We start from the raw sequence: 24,081 nt of genomic DNA, 5'->3' as shown, positions 1-24,081 counted from the left end.
AGCTTACAGAAACCCCACCCTGATCTCTGCCTTCCCGTCGAGATGGCCTTTGCCTGCTGGGCATGACTCTGTGCAAACTCTTCTTTCTAGAGGAACACCAGCTATATTGAATTAGGGTCCCCTGTACTCCAGGGCAATCTCATTTTAACTAATTACACTTGCAGAGACCTTAGTTCCAAATAAGGTTACATTCTGAGGTCCTAAAGGTCAGGGTATAAACACGTTTTGGGCAATGCACAGTTCAAGCCATGGCAAACACCTGGGTCAGATGACTGGTCAGAAAATCAGAGGAGACAGTGGCTAAGGATGACTTAGCATTGCATCCAACACATGGCTTAGCTGTTACTATCACCTCCCTGCTGGAAGGAATTTCTCACAGTTGTCTGAATTATGGTATATGTCAGTTTTGACAGAAGCTATGAAGCTACTCAGAAATACATCACTGAAATGTCGTATGCCAGACGGATCAGAAGCTCTTGTGTCAAACGTGGGCATCTGGGTCAACCACAGTAGTTGCCAGAGGCCTTGCAGAATAACCGAAACGGGGAACTGGCTTTACTACCACATCTCAGCAGCGGAGAAACAGGATGCAGAGCAGATGGCAGGCACAGGGGCTTCCCTTACAAGTACCCACAAAAACAAAAACAACAGAAAAGAGGCCATTGCTGTGGATTGTTGACAAGGCCCTTTGGAAACAACAGCGATCTGGGTAACTTCTGGTCGCTAAGCTTTCAAGTTTTTAAAAACCAGTTCCTGTAGGAGGTGCAAAACTGTAAGAAAAGGTTTCCTGTTCAAGGCGCAGACGTTCCTCAGTGTACCGAGAAGTTGCTAGAAAAATGAAGGTTTGCTAGAATGTTGAGTTTCTATTATTGGGAAGATGAGAAACACCTGGAAGATGGCCTTAGGGTGGGAAAGTCGTGGATAATCCATAGACATGTGGCATCAGATGATATTTGGGGGCTTGGATAATCCATACACGTGTGGTATGGGTGGTGCCAGGAGGCTTGGATAATCCATGCGTGTGGTATGGGGTGGTGCTGGGGGCTTGGCCAGTGAGGAGCTCTGAAGGCCGGGGTGGAGGGTGAAGGCGAAGGCGAAGGAGACTGCAGGGGTCATCCTGGCGGAGGGCAGGGCTGGCTATAGCAAGAGCGTGCACAGGTCATGTTGGGCTGAGCCTGGCACTCAGGGAGAGCAGAGGCCAAGTGACTGTGGCCTCTATTTGCAGGTATTCTGGGCATGGCCCTGGGGGCCCAGCCTGGGGCTGCAATGACTTTTGATAGTGTTTGCTGTTATTTTTAACACTTTCTATATAAAATGAACAATTGTGCATTAAAAATGAAGGGATGCTCAAGAAGTTTGGTTCTCAAGAGCAGCAAGGTGAGTGGCAGCAGCTAGGAGCAGAGCTGGCTCCTCAGGGCTAGGCACGTGGACCAGCTGCCCCACCTGAGGCGGCCTGGAGGGGCTCTTTCTGCAGACAGAACTCTCACAGGGCAGGGACTCTCAGGTTCTCTCAGGTTCGGGTCTGGGTCTTTCAACAGCAGCGCCATTTTTAACAGGAAAGTTCAACTTTCAATGTCTGCCCTCAAGGGAGGAAATAAAACTGAAGAATAAAACTTTTCATTCATGGATGACCTTTTTTCTCTGAGAAACCTTTTTAAGAATCTTTACTCCTAACAAGAGACTACTTCAATGCAATCACTTACTGTTAGAAAAGTATTCCGTGTTGCTGAATCTTTGTCCGCAGATACCTGACACCACCTAAGGCGTACGAATGATCACTCCACTTTCATTATTTAAAGCACAAAGAATGATCCGGCGAGTCTAAGACGTTATACAAAATAGCTCTGAGATCAATGCCTTTGAGATACCAGTAATCTATGTTAGCTTTAGGAAAATACAGCAGCTTCACTGCAACCATGTCCAGAGGAAAGGAGATTGTGTCGTGTCTAAGTAACAGCCAAAAAATGAAGGACTTACCACCTGCAAATCACCGTCGAGGTGAGACCTGCCAAGCCTCCAATCAGCAGAGCAGCCAGCGAGATAGAGACCCAAGTCGCCCGAGGGAGCCTCCTGGAGTCTGGGGCACAGAAAGAGGCCTGGTTAGAAGAATCTTCCAGGGCCTGGGCAAGCCAGGTTGTCCTGCCTGAGTCTGGGCCACACCCTGTTCTGGGCCAGCTGCCTTCACCCCACAGCACGATGTACGGGGCGGCGGGGGAGGGTCATTTATCTGCCCAAAAAAGCCGTAGACCGTTAAGTCCAGACCCGAATGTGACGTGGGGAGAGCCAGCAGGGGACACAGGGCAGAGAAGCTGGCTCTCTCTCTATGGCAGCCTCACTGTGGGCTTGGCATGGACACTGTCCTGCAGGACAGAAAGCACACCTTGCTGCCCAAACCAGGGAGGACTCTCAGTGCCCTCTGAGTGGACCCCAGGACCCAGGGAGCCCTGTGGGGCCTTTGACCGGGGCAGGAAAGTGGGACAAAGTGGTCTGTAAGGGATGTGGTGTAACACCATGAGGTTTTGCCCTTGGTTGCATTTTATTTTTCCCAGAAGCCTCCTGGAGGTGAAACTGTGGTCGAGGGAAGGTGGTGTGCACCTTGCAGAGCTGGAGCCCTGGGGGGACTGGGGCACGGGATGGCAGCAGATTTTGGAGCTCATCCTGGGTTTCATCAGCCCATTCCAGAAATAAACTGAACAGGATCAGCGTGAATCGGACAGAAAAGTGCAGAAGGCCCTGAAGACAGGACAGAGGAGAGAGGCAGCCCGGGAGCCGGCCCCAGAGCATCTGGTGAGGGGCCTGAGGAAGTGCCTCCCACCTGGACCTGTGTCTTCGTCTGAAAAAGCCGCGGACTGAGTAAGGGCTCCTGGGCTCCGGCCCTTGGCTTCTATGCTCTCTGCAAGGAGATGCCAGCCTGGGGCCAGTGCGGCTTTGAACTCAGAGCTCCTTTGACCACAGTTTTATTACTGACTTTTCTGTTGAGGTGCCCATTCGAGGTGGCCGAGGAGAAATCCAAGATGAAATGAAAACTGACTTTTAAATAAGAATTTAAATACTACCAATCAGTGTTTTTTTAAAACAAACGTGGGTCGCCCTGGATAAACATCATCACGTGTGGCTGAAGAAAGGCTCTGAGGCTAAGGGAGCGCATTCAGGCACCAGACGAAGGCAGTGGCTGGGGTAATTGGGTGCTTGGTTTGGTTCTGGTTCTCACACTGGATTTTTTAAAGTCGGTGATGACTGCATCTGTGGGTGGCGGCAGTTCCCTGTGCCACTTAACTCCTGGGCATGATCTGCAGGTGTGTCTCATTTCCAGCCCAGACACAGGTAGTGTCCATGGCTGTCTTCCTAGCATGGGTCTTGGACACTCAGCAAGTATTTGGTAGATACAAGAATGAATGAATAAATCCTAAATGCACATCCTGACTGTTTCTCCAAAACCGTCCTGTCCTTTTAGCCTTTGCACCTCATGACTTTTCCTCCTGGGCTCCTCTAACCATCCTCCCACCTCCAGGATCTCCTTGCTGCCACCTCTCACAGACGCAGGAGAGTCTGCAGGGCAACCTGAGCACACCGGCCTCTTGCTAAAAGTCTGTGGAGAGCAGAGCTGCTTGCTGGCCATGGGATGCGGCTCCTCCCACATCCGGAAAGAGGCTGGGTTCATGTTTCCATCCGCTGCTACTCGCTCTCACCCCCATGGCTGCCACAGGTGGGGGCTCCGCCTGTGCTGCCGGGGCTGGCTGTGCGGGGAAGGCTGAGCTGATCGAGGCCTGGGTGGGGATTCCAGTAAGCACAGGCCAGGTCAGGGCAGTCAGGACAGCGCAGCCATAGAAATTCATTCTGGAATTGATGTTTGCCATTTCTGGGAGGGGGACTCACCCTTCCTGCTGGATTTGGTTCTGAGGGACTTGGGCTAGAGGTTTTCAAGGGCCACCTGTGGAACCTCAAAAACTGGCAAAGCCAAGTATCTGAAGGAGGAGCCACGTGCTGGGCCATGGCGAGCATCTGATTGAAGCCCACCTCACACCAGCAAACGGCAGACGCACAGCAGGGACGTAAGCAGCTCCGTGTCTACCCGAAAGTGTGAAATGAGCCCGGGCAGAGGAAAGGCCACATGCCGCACCGCAGAAACTTTTCCTTATTCTTTGCTCCAAACTTTTCTTTCTTGGCATTTTCAATTTCAAGAACCAGTAACTGCGCCTGGAGCCGGATTTAAGGCTGTGTGTTGCTGGGGGATTCTTGGCTGAGACAGGCCCTGAAGCCCCTGTATGTCCTATGCGGGCATCACAAAGGTCACAGCTGCTGCCAGAGTGGCTTTCTGACCTCTTCAGTGCCATCCAGGGAGCCCTGGAGTTCTCTGCTGTGGGCATGGATGTGGGTGCCCCCTCTTGTGGGGCTGGGCGAGGGGGGATTCCCAGAGGCTGGGTGAAGGCCTTCTAGGGCCTTTGGAAAGAAAGGGTATCAGGTTTTGGCAGGCCCTGGCAGACAGAGGGCATCAGGATTTTGGAGCATTCAGGTCAGAATAATGACTGGGATGGTTAATTTCATGTGTCCGCTTGACTGGAGCACAGGGGCCCAGATTAGACATTATTCCTGCTGTGCTTTTGAGATAGGTTCTGGAAGGGATCGGCACTGGAATCTGTGGTCTGAGAAAAGCAGACGGCTCTCCCCAACATGGGTGGGCCCTGTCCCATCCTTTCAGGGACCCAGTAGAGCAGGAAGTGGAGGAAAAAGGACTTCACTTCTCTTTTCCTGACTCTCTGCCTGAGCTGCGACATCTCATGGCAGCTTTGTCTGCCCTTAGACTGGAACTACCCCACCAGCAACGCTGGGGCTCCGGTTTGCAGACAGCAGATCCTGGGACTCCTCAGCCTCTCTAATTCCATGACCAATTCTGCAGAATAGAGATGCTTTCACGTATCCATACATAGAGCTAGATGCACATCTAAAACTATGTCTGTGTATGGGTGTCTACCGCTGTATTTACATCTATACCCAAATCTATATTGTGTCTATGTCCAAACTTATATAGGGATAGCTACACCTGAATCTATTCTATACCTATGTATAAATTTACATTTTTATATCTGCGTCTGTACCTAAGTCTAAAACTATATCTATATCCATAATCAATATCTATATCCAAATCTAAATTGGTATAACTATATCCATGTCTACATTTTTGTTATCTATATGTATGTCTAATCTATGTAAATCTATGCATGTATATCTCAATCAATATCCATATATATTTAAACCAATATCTATATCTAAATCTATACAACTATATCTACAAACTGTGTCTCTATGGATGTCTCTGTCTAATCTAGAACTATTTCTGTACACACATCTGCATCTCTGATTGCTCCCGTTCCTCTGGAGAGTCCATTTAATATGACAACCAGCACATGGGCTGGCCGGGGCTGGAGCTCTCGTGGGCCAGGGGAGTGAGCTCCTCTCACAGCCACGCCTCATCTTCCCAGGCCTTGGCGTCCTTGTCTGTAAGTCACCATGAAGACAGAAGCAGCAGCCATAGCACCTGTGTATTCATCTCTCAGACATGGGCTCTGGTGCCCACCTTCCCTGGAACCTCCGGCCTCCAGCCAGGGCTCGTATGAGGGGCTATAAACATGGCTTAGCTGTTGCTCCTGGTTCACTCTGAGCCCTCAGCACCTGAGTGCATGTCCACCCAGCCGGGGCCTCTGCTTCTCTCCTGGTGTCTACCCTTCCTCATGGAAGCAGGCTTGGGATTCAAGCTGTCATTCTGAAAGCTGAGGGACAGCCACGTCCATCAACCTTTTGGGGTGTTCTGTCCAGAAGTGACAGAGCTGGTGCATCCAGGGATGGTGCTGGGTCCTGCTGGCCTGCGCTGTCAGTATGGAGAAGGTGCTGATGGCTGCTTGCGTGGGAGCAGGGCCCTTTCAACAGGGACATATGTGGCCTCCGTGGAACAACAGTTAGGCTTGTGCATCAGGGATGCAGAAAGGTCATGCCCAGCATCCTAATTTTCCGCGGACGATTTTGCAGGGGCAGCAGTGTCATTATAAGGGTGCTGGTGGTGGGGGAAGCTTGCATCCCCAGCTGTTCACTTCCCAGCTCCTGAGATGCTCTGGGGGCACTTTCCCTCCCTCAGTCTCTTCCTTAGGAAGAGAAAGTCACTGTTCACCATCGCTCCCCATCGGGCTCCACTGGCGGCCCGGCCCGGTGCCTCCAGAGGGCCTGGCTCCTGCCAGGGAGGCCAGGGAGGCACAGGGCAGCTGTTGCAGAGGAGACTCCTGGAGGCAGCCAGCTGCTTGAGGGGCTGCAGGGCTCAGCAGGAAGACGAGTGTCCTGCGGTGGACCCTGACTTCACGTTTGGCAGCCAGGAGCCCAGCAGGGGCAGAGCGGGGCAGGGACAGCACCATGCAATCATCACATCCACCGCACAGAACCAGAAGGCAGCACAGAGCTCAGAGCTGCCCTGAGCACGGGCACTGCATGGGCGCTGGTCCGGGCTGGGCTCAGGGGTTCTCTCGGACGCCCTTGACGGGGGCAGGACCTGGAGAGGCAGATGGATGGCGTCCAGGCAGGGGGATTCCTTAGCAAAGAGGTAGCACTGGGAGGGAACGTCTCAATTCCAGAGACACATTTGGCTTCAGAGTTTATAGAAAAGAGTCCTTAAGATGTAGGAAACAGATAAATGTATGTTATAATTGTTCTCAGGAAAAAAACTAAAAGGAGACATTTGAAGCAAAATCTTGGAAATTAGCTTATGCTCCTGTGTATGAACTTCTTCTAAGGTTTTATTCCGAAGATTAAAAGATGGCACCATGGGCCAAGTGCTGTCGTGGGCTGAACTGGATCTCCCAGATCCTCATGCTGAAGCCTCCATCCCCCTGGCCTCAGAATGTGGCTGATTTGGGGATGGAGCATTTGAGGGGTAATTGCAGTGGCATGGGGATGTCACTATGGGCCGTGGCCCAAGGCAGTCAGGTGGCGAAGCTGCCACATTCACAGAGAGGAGCTCAGCTGCTTTCCGCATTATTATTATAAACCCACGAAAGCCGATTCAGAACCCTGCTCAGGTGAAGCTGGTGGGACATATCCTTATGTCATATCATATCCTTATGATATGAGGCCTCAGACACACAGAGGGACTGCCCTGGGAGGACATGGGGAGAAGTGGTGTCTGCAGCCAAGGGGCGAGTCCTCAGGGTGAGCCAGCTCTGCTCTCACCTTGATCTTGGATTTCAGCCTCCAGGACTTGCTGAGAGATAAATCTCTTGTTCAAGTGCCCAGTCTGCAGGGCTTTGCTGCAGCACCCCCAGTCTGCAGGGCTTTGCTGCGGCACCCTCAGTCTGCAGGGCTTTGCTGCGGCACCCCAGTCTGCAGGACTTTGCTGCGGCACCCCAGGAAATCAATACAGTTCCTTTAACTGCAACGTTAGGAACAAAACACAACAAAAGCAGAGCTCCCTCCATAATTACATTGACACCTAAATCTATGTGTGTTTCTACATCTAAACTTACATGGGGATACCTATACCTAAATCTAAGTCTATTCTTTTATACCTATAGGTGAATTTATATCTATATCTATGTATCTGCATCTGTACCTATATCTACAATTGTCTATATCCATAATCAATATCCATATGCACACCTGTATCTAAATCTAAGTCTGTAAGTCACTGTGGAGACAGGAGAAGCCCTGAGCACCTGCATATTAATCTCTCAGACCTGGGCCCTGGTGCACAAAATGGTCTTAGGCTCATGTGCTGCTGGCCCTGGTCATGGTGCAGGTGTTCGAAGGGGGCCCAGGAGGAAGAGAGGTGGTGTGCAAGTTCTCTTAGGCACAAATTCATCTCTGGGTGCTCTCCTAGGGCTGTTCCTGACCTCCACTGTGCCTCCTTTCTCCATCCTTCTGTGGGTGAGTCCAGAAGAAAACACTGGGAGGGACGGAGGGTGGTGGCTTCAGCTGGAGGACAGCAGTAGGTGTTTTCTGGGGCCCCACGGAGCCATCTGACAGGGTGAGATATTACCAAGAATACAGCAAGTGCTTCTGGGCTGCAGTGCAGCAAAACTGCAATCTTGATGTAAATGTCCCACCAGCTTCACCTGAGCAGGGTTCTGAATCGGCTTGCGTGGGTTTATAATAATAATGCGGAAAACAGCTGAGCTCTCTGTGAACGTGGCAGCTTCGCCACCTGGCTACCTTTGCAATTCACATCTGAACTGTTGATTTAAACATTTTATTTAAAAACCTGAATGCAAGAGCTGCTGTTTCCAGTTTTCCATGACTGAGAGTGGTCTGGTTTGAAATGAAGAGAAGATATGATTTCATATGGAGAAAAAACATGAATAAAACCAGAGGCTGATAAAACAATGAGTATGAGGGGGGAATGCTGTGCAGAGAGGACGCCTGAAACAGGGTGGGGTGTGCCTGACACAGGAGGGGGTGCGCCTGAAACAGGAGGGGTGTATGCCTGCCACAGGACAGTGGGGTGTGCCTGCCACAGGACGGGGTGCGCCTGCCACAGGACGGGGTGCGCCTGCCACAGGAGGGGGTGTGTCTGCCACAGGAGGGGTTGTGCCTGACACAGGATGGTGGGGTGTGCCTGACACAGGATGGTGGGGTGTGCCTGACACAGGAGGGGGTGCGCCTGACACAGGAGGGGTGTGTGCCTGCCACAGGAGGGGGTGTGTCTGCCACAGGATGGTGAGGTGTGCCTGACACAGGAGGGGGGTGTGCCTGCCACAGGAAGGGAGGACACGCCTGTCAGGCGGATGTAGCTTCAGAGCACCAGAAAGAGCATCCCCGGCCGCTGAAGGCCCCGCGCAGCTGCGTTCTGGCCATCTTTTTTCAGACTCACTCGCTTCTTGACTGGCCTTGACCTTGGCCCTTGTATCCTTCGCCTGAGGAGCTGAGTTTCAGCAAGAATCCTATTATTCCAGCTTATCAGAATCCCCTTAATGAAGTTGAGTCATGAAGCGTTTTGCACTGACCCCTCTCCATCCTGACTGGACATCCCAGCTGCCTTTGCTGCATTTGGGCCTTGCACTTGGTTCTTTCTGGAGACCTCACTCCCCTATGACAGTAGCTCAAAGGAATTCTGTCTGTAACTCGAGTCTGGTGAATAATTATTTTTCTATAAGAGTTGGAAGTCAACTATTAACACAAACTCCCGGCCAGCTACGGAGCGGCTGTGTGAGCAGGAGCGTCTCGCCCTCTTATCACTAGTGTCCTTTTGTATAAAATGAAGATTAAAGATAATGCTTACTCAAGAGCCACAATTTTCAGGGGAGTAAATTCGTCAAAAGTTTGGGCATATCTGGCACCTAACTTAGAGGCAGCGGTGAGGAAGACGCTGTCCCTGATCTGAGGGCAGAGCTAGGGGACTGGGCAAGGCCATCCGAGGTGGATGTTGAGCACCCAGGCCCCATAGAGGGCGGGGACATCCAGAGGTGGGGGTGGGCGACAGGCAGGCAGCTGTGCTGCTGGCCCTGGTCAGGGTGCAGTCGGGTGCATTTGGAGGGGGTCCAGGAGGAGGAGAGGTGATGGATGGGTCTGTATTGAACGCTGCCTCTTTCATAAGTTTTGTGTCTTGGGGGTGATCTAGGTTGGGTATGCAACTGTGGACCTTGTCTGGAAATGCGTTCTGGCTGCTGCCCCCAGCCTCAGCATGCACCAAGGGTCTCTGCACAGACAGCAGACATGAAATGCATCCTCTGCCCCCAGCACAGCGCAGACGCCCCTCGGGCACAGCGCGGACGCCCCTCGGGCACAGCGCGGACGCCCCTCGGGCACCTGGGCTTGGTGTCTTATTCATCTCTGCCCTTCCCAATCAAGATGGTGATTGACAGTTGCCTAACTTGAACACACTTTTCTTCGTTTTACAAAAACTTGCAAATAGATGGACAGAGAGGGAGGGGAGCAGACTCACCTATGCAGGTTCTCCCATCGTCTCCTAACTCGTAGGGGTCCGCGCAGAGGCACTGGAAGCCGCCTTTGGTGTTTCTACACCTCGCAGAGGCGTGGCAGGGTGGGTGGGTACCGTCTGCACACTCGTTCACATCTGCCAGACACAAAAGGCCACACACCTGAGAGGAAGCAGCCGCACCCCCTTCTCTCCCATGTGACACCCGTTCTGGGAGGTGCTTCTGTCTGGGGAGGTCAGCCCTTTGCCTGCCACCCCACCCGGTCTAGGGGAAACCAGGCACCACCTCTGCTGTTGTGTGGCCACCCCCTGCTCCCTGCACATCTGAAAAGGTGATGAGGAGAAGACGGATGCACGCTGGCCGTGGGCTCTGAGCCTGCAGGGAGTCCACACACTGGGTCTCACTCAGGCCCAACTCACAGGAGCCTTCCTGGAGGAAATTAGGGTCTGCCTGGGGTAGGGGAATGTGGAATTTGGCCAAGTGCAGGACACAGGGGCAGGAAGGAGCCAGGGTGAGGGTGGGGCAGGGTCTGCTTCGCCCAAGCAGAGACTCCCAGCTGGCTCAGATGCTCCAGGTCCTCTGAGAGCAAGGACTGGGGCCACCTGCCACCGCCAGTGAGGATGGTGCATCCCCTCCTGCTCTCCCTGCACGCGAATCCTACATCTAGTCCCTCATCCCCTAGGCTTCTATTTCCAGATAACCTGCTGTACATTTTGTTCAAATAATGTTCCTTTTCTGGCCAATTTTAGAAAACAAGCAGGAGCGTGTCACAGGTCTGCTCCACACGCCTCGTGTGTGTTCTCTGAATGGCACAGGTGCTGTCAGTGCTGGGGACACATGCTTTTCCAGGAGCTGCTCTGTCTGGAGGGAACAGAGCTGGCCTGGGTGCAGTCTCTGCCGAGGGCCAGGCTGGGGACAGCAACCTGCCTGCACTCCTGGGGTTCTGGTGCTGACGACACCCCCAGACAGAGCGAAGGTACTGGGAGGGGTGGAGGGACTCTCCCCAATCTCACCTCTGAGTGGAAGAGCCGGGGTCCACATAGGCCACAGGGACTTGTCCCCCGACTCGGCCACCCCAGGACGATGAGAATGTGCGAACCTGGGCAGCACCCAGGCGACCCAGTGCCGGAGACCTGCGAGGCCTTGAGGTCAGCTGGGGTGGTCTGCTGCCCTCCTGCTCCCAGGTGAGGGGCTGCATTGGGTGGGACTGCCCACTCCTAACTCAGGGCTCTGGGGTCAGGGGGAGTCTTGGTCCCAGCTGGTTTTCTCAGTTACAGAATGGGTATCATTATGTCTGTTGTGAAAAACGGGCATGAAATCAAACATGGTGCTTATGACAACTAGCAGGGTGTTGGGGATATCTCAGGCTTTCTAAAGAGTACAGTCTTTAATAATGACATTATTGATAATGACAACCATTCTATAAGAGTATAAGAAGTCGGGTGCGGTGGCTCACGCCTCTAATCCCGACACTTTGGGAGGCTGAGGTGGGGGGGTCACCTGAGGTCAGGAGTTTGAGACCAGCACAAAATCCCGTCTCTACTAAAAATACAAAAATTAGCCAGGTACGGTGGTGGGTGCCTGTAATCCCAGCTACTCAGGAGGCCGAGGCAGGAGAATCACTTGAGCCCAGGAAGCAGAGGTTGCAGTGAGCAGAGATTGCACCATTGCACTCCCACCTGGGCGACAGAGTGAGACTCTGTCTCAAAAAAATAAAAAGTATAAGACAAGGGTAAAGAAATTTCAAGGGATTGGAGCTATTGACTATTGGCCACTGTTAACTGTCTGTATCTTGCAGCAGCTATTGAAGTGTTTTATGTATAGGTAACCATGTCAAGGCTGTTAAACATAGAAGGTCTTTCTTGGCTAAAGCTGCCCCTGGAACCAGCCCCTCCTGCATCCCGCTATGCAGAGCTGTGAAGCACCGGAGCTGTGTGAAGGCATCTGCAGCCGCCCCTGGGGTAGGGGAGTGTCTTGAACTGGCCTCAAAAGATTCTTTCACCTGGGTCTCCCAAAGCACTGGCTCCAAGACTCTTTCATCTTCTGAAAACTCTGAGAAAACTGAAAACTGTGGATTTTGCTTTTATTTTTACTTGCAAACCAGCCAGATTCTTGCACGAGACCCTCTTTTTCTTCTGCGGTCTAGGTTAGTGCAGCTCATAGCAGCAGCTCACAGGAGGTTCTGTGTCTGATGTCAGTTTTCCTCCCCTAAAACGCAGTCCCTGAAGGCAGCTTGGCCTTCTAAAGATTGCTAGTGAGTGTTGTCTGAGCAACCTTCCTCCGAGAACAGCAGCCATTCCTGCTCCTGCCTGCCCTGACCCCACTGGCCCATGAGACCAGAGCCAGCAGGCCAGGTTTTGTTGCAGGGCGTTTCTGAAGTAGCTGGAGGACACAAGCTGCTCCAACAGGACGCCCCAGCCTCAGGAGTTGCACCCAGAGAGCTCTTTCTGTCTCAGAACAGTCAGTGGGGGACTCTCATTCTGCTGCTCCCCACAGAGGGACCCCAGTACATGGCTCTTCCCCTGGGAGGCTCTGTTGTCCAGCAAACCTGCTCCCAGGTGCCTTGGGCTGACACCCGCTCAAGCCAGGCGTATGGGAGGAGCAGGTGGAGGTGGCCCACAGCTGTCTTGCCTTTGCCTCCCCACCCTGCTCTCAAGTCACCGCTAGGAGCCCGCACCTGTCTACACCTAAACATGCAGGAGGCTGGGAGTGAAACCAGCGACTGGAGAAGAAGCAGGCATGGGCTTCGGAATCAGCCACCTGTGGGAGGCGGAGGCGGGACTAACTCTACGGGTTTCTGGAGTGGAGACGTTTGCTGCCATGTTTCCTTTGAGAAAGTGGCCCTGCGAGTTCACCACAACTTTGCCTGGAACTCATGAACTCCTCTTTCTCTTCCCTCACAGGTGACCCCATTGGTCACGATTCCACGTGCCTATTCTGAGGCCTCACTACCTAGAAAGAGGCCAGCTGGGAACAGGCCAGCCAATGGGAGAGCCCTTGCTTTCTATCCCCAAATTGCTCCTGGGAAGATAACAGTTTCAGAAGCATCTTTTGGCGAATAAATTTTCAATGACATTGCATTGTTAATTTACGGAAACATGCAGATGTTTTGTAATTGTTATTGAAGAAAGGACTGACCTTTGCAGAGGGGAGGCTGGAAATCCCATCCTTCCTGGGTGCAAGTGAGTTGCTCGTGGCCTTGGAGCTCATACCCGTGCCGGCAGGAATACACCAGCACACGCCTCCCAGACTCCTCACAGTGCACAAAGTCCCCATTCTCCACGCTCTCTGGGAAGCCACACTTGTTGTCTATGAAATGTGGACAGGTTGACATGTAGTCAAACTACGAGAAAAGAAAATCACATACCAACGTCCCTGTCACGGGCACACTTGTGCCCTGGAGGGGCTGGTGCCGAGGCTGGGGAGCCCTGCTGTGGTCACTCACTGAGCACCCACACAGCACACACGGTCACCTCCCAGGTCGGGCCCTGCTGGCTCCCATTTTCTAGGCCCCCAGCTCCTTTCTCACTAAAGAAGGGTCCTGCCCGCCCCAGGAGCTGCCCTGAGGGTGTAAGGCAGGGCGCTGACTGTTTTCTAAACAGTGAAAAGTTAACTCAGCTCCTTGGGAAGACAAGGTTTGTTTGATGAGATGCACGTGCTGTAAGGTGGTGTGAGAAGAGACCAAACGTCACCTTGAGGAAAGGTCTCCCTCCAGGCCTCCAGGTTCATGCCGGGGATGCTGTCACAAGACTCAAAATCTTCGGGGAATTTTCCGACTTGGAAGGCGTCCACGGGCACCCTGGTGAGGCCGGTGTTGTCACAGATGAGCCGAGACAGGGAGTGCTTCTCCAGCTCATGCCTCTGTGCATCCGTGAAGACGTGGCTGTTCTCCCACCAAAACCTCCAGGGAAGGAGACAGAGCATAAGTTCACGGTGCATGCAGAACCCCCAGGGCAGGCACTCAGGACCAGCCACCCGCTGCTGTGTGCTGCTGGCCTCCCCTGCGGCGTCTGCCCAGACCTCCAGCACCCACGGCCGCGCAGGTGCAGGCGCTGAGGACCTGAAGGAGACGCGGAGGGGCAGCACAGCGTGCACCTGGCTCTCTGAACGAGCGGCGTCAGATGGAAGAGGGGCTCAGAGCCACTTCGTTTGTTGACTATGAGAATCTATTTTGCTGCATTGCTGTTATTTGGGGTGCAATGCTGTGTTAAAAACAAGAATAATTACAGCAAATTCAGCTGCTTTACAGGGTGCTGCTCTCTAGTCTGAAGTCAGCGTGCCCTGCACGGTCTCTCTACCTTCAGCTTCTTCCTCCAGGCCATGGGTAATCAAGAAAATTGCAATGTGAAGAAATGAAGTCCCACTTTCCTCTCAAAATATGAAAATCGTTGCCAAAGCCCCAGGAGCTCCTGGTCTGAATGCCATAAAGCATGCATTTCCCCAGCCACAGAAAGCTCTTCTGCTTCCCATCACGGGGATGAATTCCTCTTAGAACATCATAAAAAAGAGGCCCCACTATATGGAAATTAATTGACCCCATTTTTGCATTGGGGAGATATTTGGTCATAAATACACAGGATGAGACATTGCGGGCACCACCCCAGGCATCTGCCAGCTGCCTCTGATTTCAGATGGAGCTTCAGCCATGGGTGGCATAAAACACGCTTGGGAGACACACATATGGGGCAAGTTGGAGAAATCCTCCCCCTTCTGAGCGAGTGGCTTCCCATGTCCCAGAGAATTCCAAATGCACGTTGACTGAAGACACAGCTATGAGGGAGACAAGTTCATCTGGTGATTTCTCCCCAGGTGTTCGTAGCTCTTTGAAATGCTGCATCTCAGAAATTAGAGACAAAAGTCATACTGGGGAAAGGACAGGAGCCTTGGCGTGTGGCAGGTGCACTCTCTGGGAAGAGCACAGATCCTTTACAACAAAAATCTGACCTTGGCACAGTGACTACCAAAAAGAGAGACAGAACTGGATAGGTAGGGAACTGGATAGGTAGGGAACTGGATAGGTAGGGAACTGGGTAGGTAGCGATGTCTTTAAAAGCAAAAGAAAACATTTCCCATTGTTTTTGTCTGTGTTGTTCCAAAATCCTAACACTGGTGTCCTGTGCACCTGCTTCTACGGGGGGCATGGACTTCGAGTCAGACGGGAACAGGATCTGGCTCTGACTCCCTCCAGTACAAACCTCCACATTCCAGGTTGAACTTGAGGAGAGAGCAGACATGTACGAGGCAGGCAAAGCGGGACCTCAGCTTTCTGCTACCGGCAAGCACCTCTGTGTGCAGGCAGGGGCTGGGGGGCCAGGAAGGCCTGTCCAGCCCAGAGGCATCCATGAGCACCAGGCATAGCCTGTGTCTGCGCCTGAGTCACTGTGCACCTCTGTGCTTTCCTGGGCATCGTCAGGGCACGTGGGGGATGGGATGCAGTCTCAGGGCTGTCATAAGTGTGTCACAATTTGTTGTTGTTAGGTGCCTGTTGGCTCATGTGGTTGGACCTAGGAAAAAGCAGTGCTGGCTCCCAGTCTAAATGCTCATGTGGTTGGACCTGGGAAAAAGCAGTGCTGGCTCCCAGTCTAAATGCTACGTGCTTTGTACTTGCTTCATTGTTATGAAAACACAGTTCTAGGAAAAGGCAACTGTGGGGGGGAGAAACAATCTGATCAGCTTACGTAAGAGTTGAGCGGTGGAGCCAGCATTTGGATGCAGGTCTGGCTGGCTTCAGAACCAGTGCAGACCACCTGCCTCTGTGCAGAACAAGAAGGAAGACGCTCCAGACAGGGACCTACCAGTCTCCGTCCCGCAGAGCCTTCATCTGCTTCCCAATGAGACAGGCAAACAGGGGGCCTGTCCGAGCCCTGGGGAGGAAGTTCTCAGCTAAGCCTCCCAGCCAGACGTCGATGTTGTCAGGATGCTTGTACAAGTCCAGGATTTTGGCGGCCACGCTCCTGCTGGCGATGGCTGTGCTCAGGTCGGCAGGGGTCTCCAGGCGAGGCAGGCCACAGAACTCCCTCCACTCATTGTAACCTGCACAGGGGAGAGGCTGCGTGGTTTCTCTCACAGACCTGAACCTTTGTTCAGCCCATCTCGCTCATGCCATTGTCCCCGAGACGGGAAGCACAGCAGGGCAGAGTCCCGTCCCACCCTGTGACACTACCCGGCCGTTTGCCAGGCTAGGATATTCCAGCTCAGAAGCCAGAGCTCTTTCTGTAGGGTTTGTTCATAAAGGAGCTGGAGACAGCAAGAATGCTGAGTCCACGACATTTAAGTGCATTCCTGTTATCGCCCAGCCTGCACTTAGTTCTCGCCTCTCCAGAGCAACCGAGACAGCTCTGCATCCTCTTCAGAGTTTACCTCCCACAATGACATCAGGAGCACACACAGAAGCCAGCACACACACTCTCTTGCTCTCTCTCTCTCTCTCTCTCCCCCCCGCCCCCACGCACAAACACACACACACACAAAGGGACACACACAAATATCTTTTTCTGTCTGGCCAGTCATCTCCATATTGAAGACTGGAGACCTCTTCTTGCTGGGAACCCTGGTGAACCCCTGACCTCTCTTCTCACTCCTCCTCCTGCTCGCTGCCTAGGCCTGAGCTGCTCGCTGCCCAGGCCCTCATCCATGGTCTGGCTCTGTGGCTGCACCTTTGCCTGACACTGGTGCCCCTCCCTGTGACCCGCTCCTTACATCCACCTTCGTCCCTCATCCACTCCTCTTGGTTTCACTGTCGCCTCCTCCAGAAACACTCCCTCCTCAAGGCTGGGCGACCCTCACTCCCGTGGGGTCTGATCAGAGCATAGTCCAGGGCCTCTGCTGCTGTCTCTGCTCATCCACCCGCCCTGTGTGGTGCTTTAAGCTAAGACTGTCTGGTTCTATCCTCAGCACCCTGCCCACCGCAGGCTCCCAGCAGAAGTCCCGGACACGTGCACGCACAGCAACATGTGAGCACTGGGCCGGTTCCCCCAGGGGCAGTGAGGCTTTCACGGGACAGAAGGCCAGGCCTTGTGGTGTCTCATGTTTAGACCAAACAGAACTGGGAGAAATAGCCAGGCATCCTTGTTAGTTTGGGAAGGGGATGCCCATGTGACAAAGAGACTCATGGAGCCAAGGGGTGGGAACAACTTGGAAGAAGACAGATTGGAGGAACGGACAAACTGGAGGAGGAAGGCATGAGCGAGATTCAAAATCTGAGCTTTTAGAGGCTGGGTGCGGTGGCTCAGGCCTGCAATCCCACCACTTTTGGAGGCCGAGGCGCGTGGACTGCCTGAGGTCAGGAGTTTGAGACCAGCCTGGCCAACATGGTGAAACCCTGTCTGTACTAAAAATACAAAAATTAGTCAGGTGTGGTGGCAGTCACCTGTAATCCCAGCTACTCGAGAGGCTGAGGCAGGAGAACTGCCTGAACCTGGGAGGCGGAGGTTGCACTGAGCCGAGATTGTACCATTGCTCTCCAGCCTGGGCAACAAGAGTGAGACTTTGTCTCAAAACAAACAAACAAACAAAACAAAATAAAACACCCTAAGCTTTTAGAAAACTGCTGTCAGGTGCTATTGAGTCCATTTCTTAGAGGGCTAAGAACCATTTCCCTGGTTAACTGTCAGGAGGAACCAGTGTGTGTCTGACTCTTGTGCTCCTAGAGTTACCCCCCTTGGCTGGCCCCACAGCCCTGGTGCTGCTGCATCTGGCAGGGGATCCCCTGATCCCCCATGAGAAGCTGCTGCAGCCTGACTCCTGCTGTCTGCAGTGGCTCTGCTGCCCTGTGATCTGCAGAAACTACTCTTGTTTTCTGTCTCCAGATGGGCCATCCTGGCCCTTTCATCAAAGCCACCAGAAGGTGCTTTGCCCCGTCAAGAGGCACCTGTGTCCCTCCAACTTAGCACCTCCAACAAAATTTCATCTTTATCACACAATCTACTTTAGCCTAGACCATCCCAAACATACCCCACGAATTTCTCAGCTCCAGTAACAGGCAACCTGTAGACACTCGGTTTATATAGAAAACACAGATGCCCATTGCTTGCCACAGGGCTTGGGGGACACAGCCGTTATTTCATTAAATATTTACTAAAAGAATGCACTTATTTTCAGACTAGTCAAAAACAAAAATAATGAGCAAATTAAAGTTCTAAAACGAGGAGAGAAGGTTTCTATACTGATGATTTAGACCATCGTCAAACTGTTTTAATTAGTACAATAAAAACATTTCCACACCTGTGGGAGATTGACATCTTAATTTTAAAAAGAAAAAACAACGAAGTTAGGAGGGCATTTTCCTTTCTTATTGCTCTGAGAGGAAACATATTTGCATCTTTTTCCAACTCTAGAGGGAAAATGTGCAAGGTCTGGGAAGGAGGTAAAGACATGGAGGGCTGAAGCCCTTCCCAGCTCCAGAGGCCACAGAGCCTGGAAGAAACAACATCACTTCCGATGTCCCTGCCTGTGGGAGCCACCGCAGTAACAGGAATGCAAAAAAGGTGTTTTTGTTTTGTTTTTCTGAGATTGAGTCTCGCTCTGTCACCCAGGCTGGAGTGCAGAGGCATGATCTCGGCTCACTGCAACCTCCGCCTCCTGCGTTTCAGGCAATTCTCCTGCCTCAGCCTCTCAAGAAGCTGGGATTACAGGTGTCTGCCACCACACCCGGCTAATTTTTTGTATTTTTAGTAGAGACAGGGTTTCACCATCTGGCCAGGCTGGTCTTGAACTCCTGAACTTGTGATCTGCCCGCCTCGGCCTCCCAAAGTGCTAGGATTACAGGCATGAGCCACTGTGCCTGGCCGCAAAAAGGTGTTTTGGGGAAGGTTGTACATCTTATATTCACTGTAAAGTACAACAAACAATTTCAGGGCGTGGCGGAAATCATCATCCCAGCTCAGCTTGCTGAGACACGAGTGTTTCTCTTTTATCTAATGTAGCCTGATCAGATCTAATGAAGCGTCTGCTGGGTTTGTGGACTTTCTGGTGCATCGATGCCTCCAGTTGCTGGAATTCAGACCTGGGGAAGTTGCCCAAACTGTCTGTGTGTCAGTCTCTCAATCCATCTTTTAGAAAGTGATCGCAGTCTGGCCTTCTGCGGTGGCTGGGGTATAGAGTGCTAACACACGCAGTGGGCTTCACACTGTAGGCCGCAGGGACCCGCGTGGCAGCTCTTACACTGCTGTGTCATGACTCCTCCTGTGTGCTCACACCAAGCACTCTCGTGTATGCGTCCCCAACACTCAAACGTGAGGTTGACTCTACTGTCCTGGGCACTCAGGGAAGGAACTGGGAACCACACAGGTTAATTAAGAAATTCATCCAAAATTGAACTCCTCAGGTCCAAACACAAGTCTTCGGAACACAAGTCGGGCTGTGTGCTGGTCTTACTCCTGTTCCCTTCCCACCAGGCCCTTCTGTCCTTGTCAGCATTTATTTGCCCAAACATTCATTCATTCATTCATTCATTCATTCATTCATTCATTCATCCATCCATCCATTCATTCAGTGAGGGTTCCCTAAGCACCTGTTCTGTGCCAGTCAACGGTTCTGGGTGCTGGCGACCACAGCCCTGAAACACAGCCCTTCCTCCTGGGCTTATGATCTTTGGGGGACCCACAGGCCAGTGGGAACGTGGATTTTCGCCTTTGGCCACATTTCAGTTGGTGAAAAGTAGAGCAGACAAAGGTGGGGGTTGTGAGGGCCGAGATGGGGTCGCCCGCTCTCTGGTGCAGTTAGCTCAGGGAAGTCAGCAGTGGTAACATGAGGAGGTCAAGCTGTGGGGCCTGAGCAGGGCCAGCAGCAAAAGGGGTCCCAGCCAGAGGCAAGGTGTGTGTGGGCATGTGCTGGGTATGTGCTGGGCATGTGTGGGTGTGTGCTGGGCATGTGTAGACAGGTGTGTACTGGGTATGTGCTGGGTGTGTGCTGGGTGTGTGCTGGTCATGTGCAGGCATGTGTAGGTGTGTGCTGGGCATGTGTGGGTATGTGCCAGGTGTATGCTGGGCATGTGTGGGTATGTGCCGGGTGTGTGCTGGGCATGTGCGGGCATGTGCAGGTGTGTGCTGGGCATGTGCAGGTATGTGCTGGGCATGTGTAGACAGGTGTGTGCTGTGTATGTGCTGGGTGTGTGCTGGGCATGTGCTGGGTATGTGTGGGTGTGTGTTGGGTATGTGCTGGGCGTGTGCAGGCGTGTGCTGGGTATGCGCCAGGTGTGTGAAGGCATGTGTGGGCTGTGCTCCATGAGCTCTGGCAACAAGGAAGCAGCTGTGTTTGGGTGCAGGGAGTGAGGGGCACAGTGCATTATCCTGACACACATGGGGCCCCTTCTGCATCCTCCCAACTCACGTTTAGTCCCCAGATATTCACAGCCTGTGTGGTTGCGGATCCCAGCCCTTCCAGATGCCACTGGTAAGGAAGACAGTAATGGGGGAAGGGCCAGGGGACAGAGGAAGGCCCAGGGATGTGGCAGAACAAGACCTGCCAGTACTGTCCATCTCACATGTCACCCACGCACAATAGGAGGGCACCTCCCAAGCTCCCAGGGTGCATGGAGAGAACAGAGCTGCACACAGAACATGAGGTCTCGGGGGATTGGGCCTGGACAGGTGCTGCAGGTTGACCAGAACCACCTAGAAGCCCAGAGGAGGAAAGGCTGAGGTGGGCCTGAGGTCAGGGAGTTGGGCACTGGGCAGGTCAGGCAGGAGGCTGTGGGGTGGGGCCTGGGAAAGGCAGGAGCCAGGTCGGGTGTAGGGAGCACAGGGGGCTGCTGGCCTGAGAGGAGCAGCCACTCCCACCAGGGGCCAGCTTGGACCAGTTAGCTCACAGCAGTCCTGATGTGGTGGAATGATCTCTGCAGGCCCCAGGATCTCGCTGGGGGGAGGGGAAGGAGAGGGGGGCACTCTAGCCATCCCAGGAGCTTCCCGGGACACCAGACGCAGACCTGCCATTGTCTGCCCACGCAGCGCCTCCTCCCTCTACTAGAAGCGGGTGTTTCTCAAGGTCCTAGCTCATACGTCCCTGGGAGGTTCAGAACCACCCTCTTTGGGCCATTTCTCTCTCTAAGAAAAGCTGGAGGTGGCCTCTATAGCTGAATGAACTGGGGTCCTTTAAGAGCCATTGCTTAGAAGGCATTAGATTTGCGATGGTTTTACTTTAAATCAGTCTCTCTAGCAGCAGGTTGCTAACTCGGCAAACCCTGCAGCAGCTGCATGAGGTGTGCAAGGGAAGGAGCTGGCAGACCTGGCAGCCCGTGGTCCCGGCCCCTCTGCAGGTTGATGGACGCCAGATCCAAGGTGCTGGAATTGGACAGCACAAAGAGCCTTTCCGTCAGTTCCTCGTTCATCAGCTGATCCTGCACCTGCAGTTTGGCTGGTCTTGCAAGAAGGCCTCGTATTAGTGGGTCCAAACCACCTGGAAAATACCATGCGCAAGGCAAGGGCAGTTCTCGGCTCAGTTCTAGAGAAACAATAATATCTCAATCTTGTCCTTAGCAAATCTTTGTGTAAGTTCATGAATTCCGCTTGTGTGATTCCAGAGTTTCCTGAATGTCCTCAGGACACTGCCCTTGCTGGCGGGTGAACCACTGGGCTGGCACTGACGATGTGGCTCATGGGGGATGGACTCTCAGAAAGGAAGGGGCCTGGAGAAGGAGTCCACCAGTTTTTAAAGCTTTTTATTTCTTAGCAACAGAAAGATTACAAGAAAAAAAGAAGCATTTGCTGAATTCTAACATCCAGAACAGTGAAAGGAAGACTCAGCTTAGCTGAGGGAGTGACCAGGGTGCCTGGGGACCACTGTTCCTGTCGTTTCCAAAGGCCCCGTGTGGAAAAGCAGGCCCCACCGCCTGTCAGGGTCCCTCTATCTCAATGGCGTGTGAACCCACCACTGCATGCCACCAGTCTTTAAAGTTTGGCCTTAGGATGCCCAAAAGGAAGACTTAGGAATCACGATGTGCATCATCCTGTGTGGGATGAGCTGGGTGTCTTCAAATGTCAGGCACCTGCTGAGGGCCGGGCCAGCCCCTGCCTCTCTGGTGCACTGTGCATGACTCAGCTCTCATCTAAGCAGGTATCGCCAGACACACTGCCGCACCCCTGCCCTCCCCGCTCCCCACTACACCTGGAGCCGGTCAACTTTTGAGTCAGGTTAGAAGCTCCCAGCAAGACATACAGAGTACTGGGAAAGGAATATAAAGAAAAAATGCGGAAGCTTAAAAATAACCCTTCCAAAAAACTAATTGGGGGAATAGGTTCATTTTCTTCCAAATAATTAACTTCCAAAGGTAACCCATCATTAACATTCTAAAGATGAGGGTGCTGATCATAACTGTAGAACAGTTTAGCCTTTTATTTTTATTTTATTTTGAAATGGATTTTCACTCTGTTGCCCAGTCTGGAATGCAATGGCGAGATCTCAGCTCACCTGCAACCTCTGCCTCCCGGGTTCAAGCAAGTCTCCTGCCACAGCCTCTTGAGTAGATGAGACTACAGCCACCCGCCACCACGCCTGGCTAATTTTTTATTTTATTTTATTTTTATTTTTAGTACAGACAGGGTTTCACCATGTTGGCCAGGCTGGTCTCAAACTCCTCACCTCAAGTGATCCACCTACCTCGGCCTCCCAAAGTGCTGGGATTATAGGCATGAACCACCATGTCTGGGCCCAGTTTAGCCTTTTAAAATGCTTTAAACACATTTATTTTCCCCACAGATATTAAAAACCTTGCGTAGGATCAGCAAGTGTGCCCATACAGAAGGTCTGCATGGCTGTGGTGAGTCATAAGACAGAAGGGAGAACTGATGAACATCGATAAGAAATCCCCAATAAAATACCAGCAAACCGAATCCAGCAGCACATCAAGAAGCTTATCCACCATGATCAAGTCGGCTTCATCCCTGGGATGCAAGGCTGGCTCAACATACACAAGTCAATAAACGTAATCCATCACATAAACAGAACCAACGACAAAAACCACATGATTATCCCAATAGATGCAGAAAAGGCCTTCGACAAAATTCAACTGCCTTTCATGCTAAAAACTCTCAATAAACTAGGTATTCTTGGAACGTATCTCAAAATAATAAGAGCTATTTATGACAAACCCACAGCCAATATCATACTGAATGGGCAAAAACTGGAAGTATTCCCTTTGAAAACTGGCATAAGACAGGGATGCCCTCTCTCACCACTCCTATTTAACATATTGTTGGAAGTTCTGGCCAGGGAAATCAGGCAAGACAAAGAAATAAAGAGTATTCAATTAGGAAAAGAGGAAGTCAAATTGTGCCTGTTTGCAGATGACGTGATTGTATATTTAGAAAATCCCGTTGCCTCAGTCCAAAATCTCAAGTTAATAAGCAACTTCAGCAAAGTCTCAGGATACAAAATCAATGTGCAAAAATAACAAGCATTCTTATACACCAATAACAGACAAACAGAGCCAAATTATCAGTGAACTCCCATTCACAATTGCTACAAAGAGAATAAAATACCTAGGAATCCAACTTACAAGGGATGTGAAGGACCTGAAAGGAGAACTACAAACCGCTGCTCAATGAAATAAAAGAGGACACAAACAAATGGAAGAACATTCCATGCTCATGGACAAGAAGAATCAATATCGTGAAAATGGCCATACTGCCCAAGGTTATTTATAGATTCAATGCCATCCCCATCAAGCTACCAATGACTTTCTTCACAGAATTGGAAAACACTACTTTAAAGTTCATATGGAACCAAAAAAGAGCCCACATTGCCAAGAAAATCCTAAGCAAAAGGAGCAAAGCTGGAGGCATCACGCTACCTGACTTCAAACTGTACCACAAGGCTACAGTAACCAAAACAGCATGGTACTGGTACCAAAACAGAGATATACACCAATGGAACAGAACAGAGGCATCAGAAATAACACCACACATCTGCAACCATCTGATCTTTGACAAACCTGACAAAAATAAGAAATGGGGAAAGGATTCCCTATTTAATAAATGGTGCTGGGAAAACTGGCTAGCCGTATGTAGAAAGCTGAAACTGGATCCCTTCCTTACACCTTATGCAAAAATTAATTCAAGATGGATTAAAGACTTAAATGTTAGATCTAAAACCATAAAAACCCTAGAAGAAAACCTAGGCAATACCATTCAGGACATAGGCATGGGCAAGGACTTCATGACTAAAACACTAA

At 51.8% G+C, this 24,081-nt stretch overlaps 1 protein-coding gene across 6 annotated transcripts in view; it reads right to left on the bottom strand.

Annotated features, from left to right (window-relative positions):
* The window catches only part of TPO (thyroid peroxidase), a 101,970-nt gene that overhangs the window by 9,350 nt on the left and 68,539 nt on the right, over positions 1–24,081 (bottom strand). For 3 of the 6 annotated variants that reach the window (XM_017860281.1, XM_017860282.1, XM_017860286.1), the window contains 6 exons: positions 21,138–21,308; positions 15,710–15,947; positions 13,607–13,815; positions 13,053–13,223; positions 9,920–10,051; positions 1,978–2,077 (listed from right to left, as the gene is read on the bottom strand). In XM_017860281.1, the coding sequence (XP_017715770.1) occupies positions 1,978–2,077; positions 9,920–10,051; positions 13,053–13,223; positions 13,607–13,815; positions 15,710–15,947; positions 21,138–21,308 (1,021 nt within the window). The remainder of the gene's footprint in view (positions 1–1,977; positions 2,078–9,919; positions 10,052–13,052; positions 13,224–13,606; positions 13,816–15,709; positions 15,948–21,137; positions 21,309–24,081) is intronic. The other 3 variants (XM_017860285.1, XM_017860284.1, XM_017860283.1) reach the window with 2 other exon arrangements.

The sequence above is a fragment of the Rhinopithecus bieti genome, unplaced genomic scaffold (genome assembly GCF_001698545.2).
Source record: "Rhinopithecus bieti isolate Rb0 unplaced genomic scaffold, ASM169854v2 scaffold_51905, whole genome shotgun sequence".
Taxonomy (NCBI): Eukaryota; Metazoa; Chordata; class Mammalia; order Primates; family Cercopithecidae; genus Rhinopithecus; species Rhinopithecus bieti.
The sequence above is the reverse complement of the archived record's forward strand: the minus strand, read 5'-3'. Positions and strand labels throughout refer to the sequence as shown.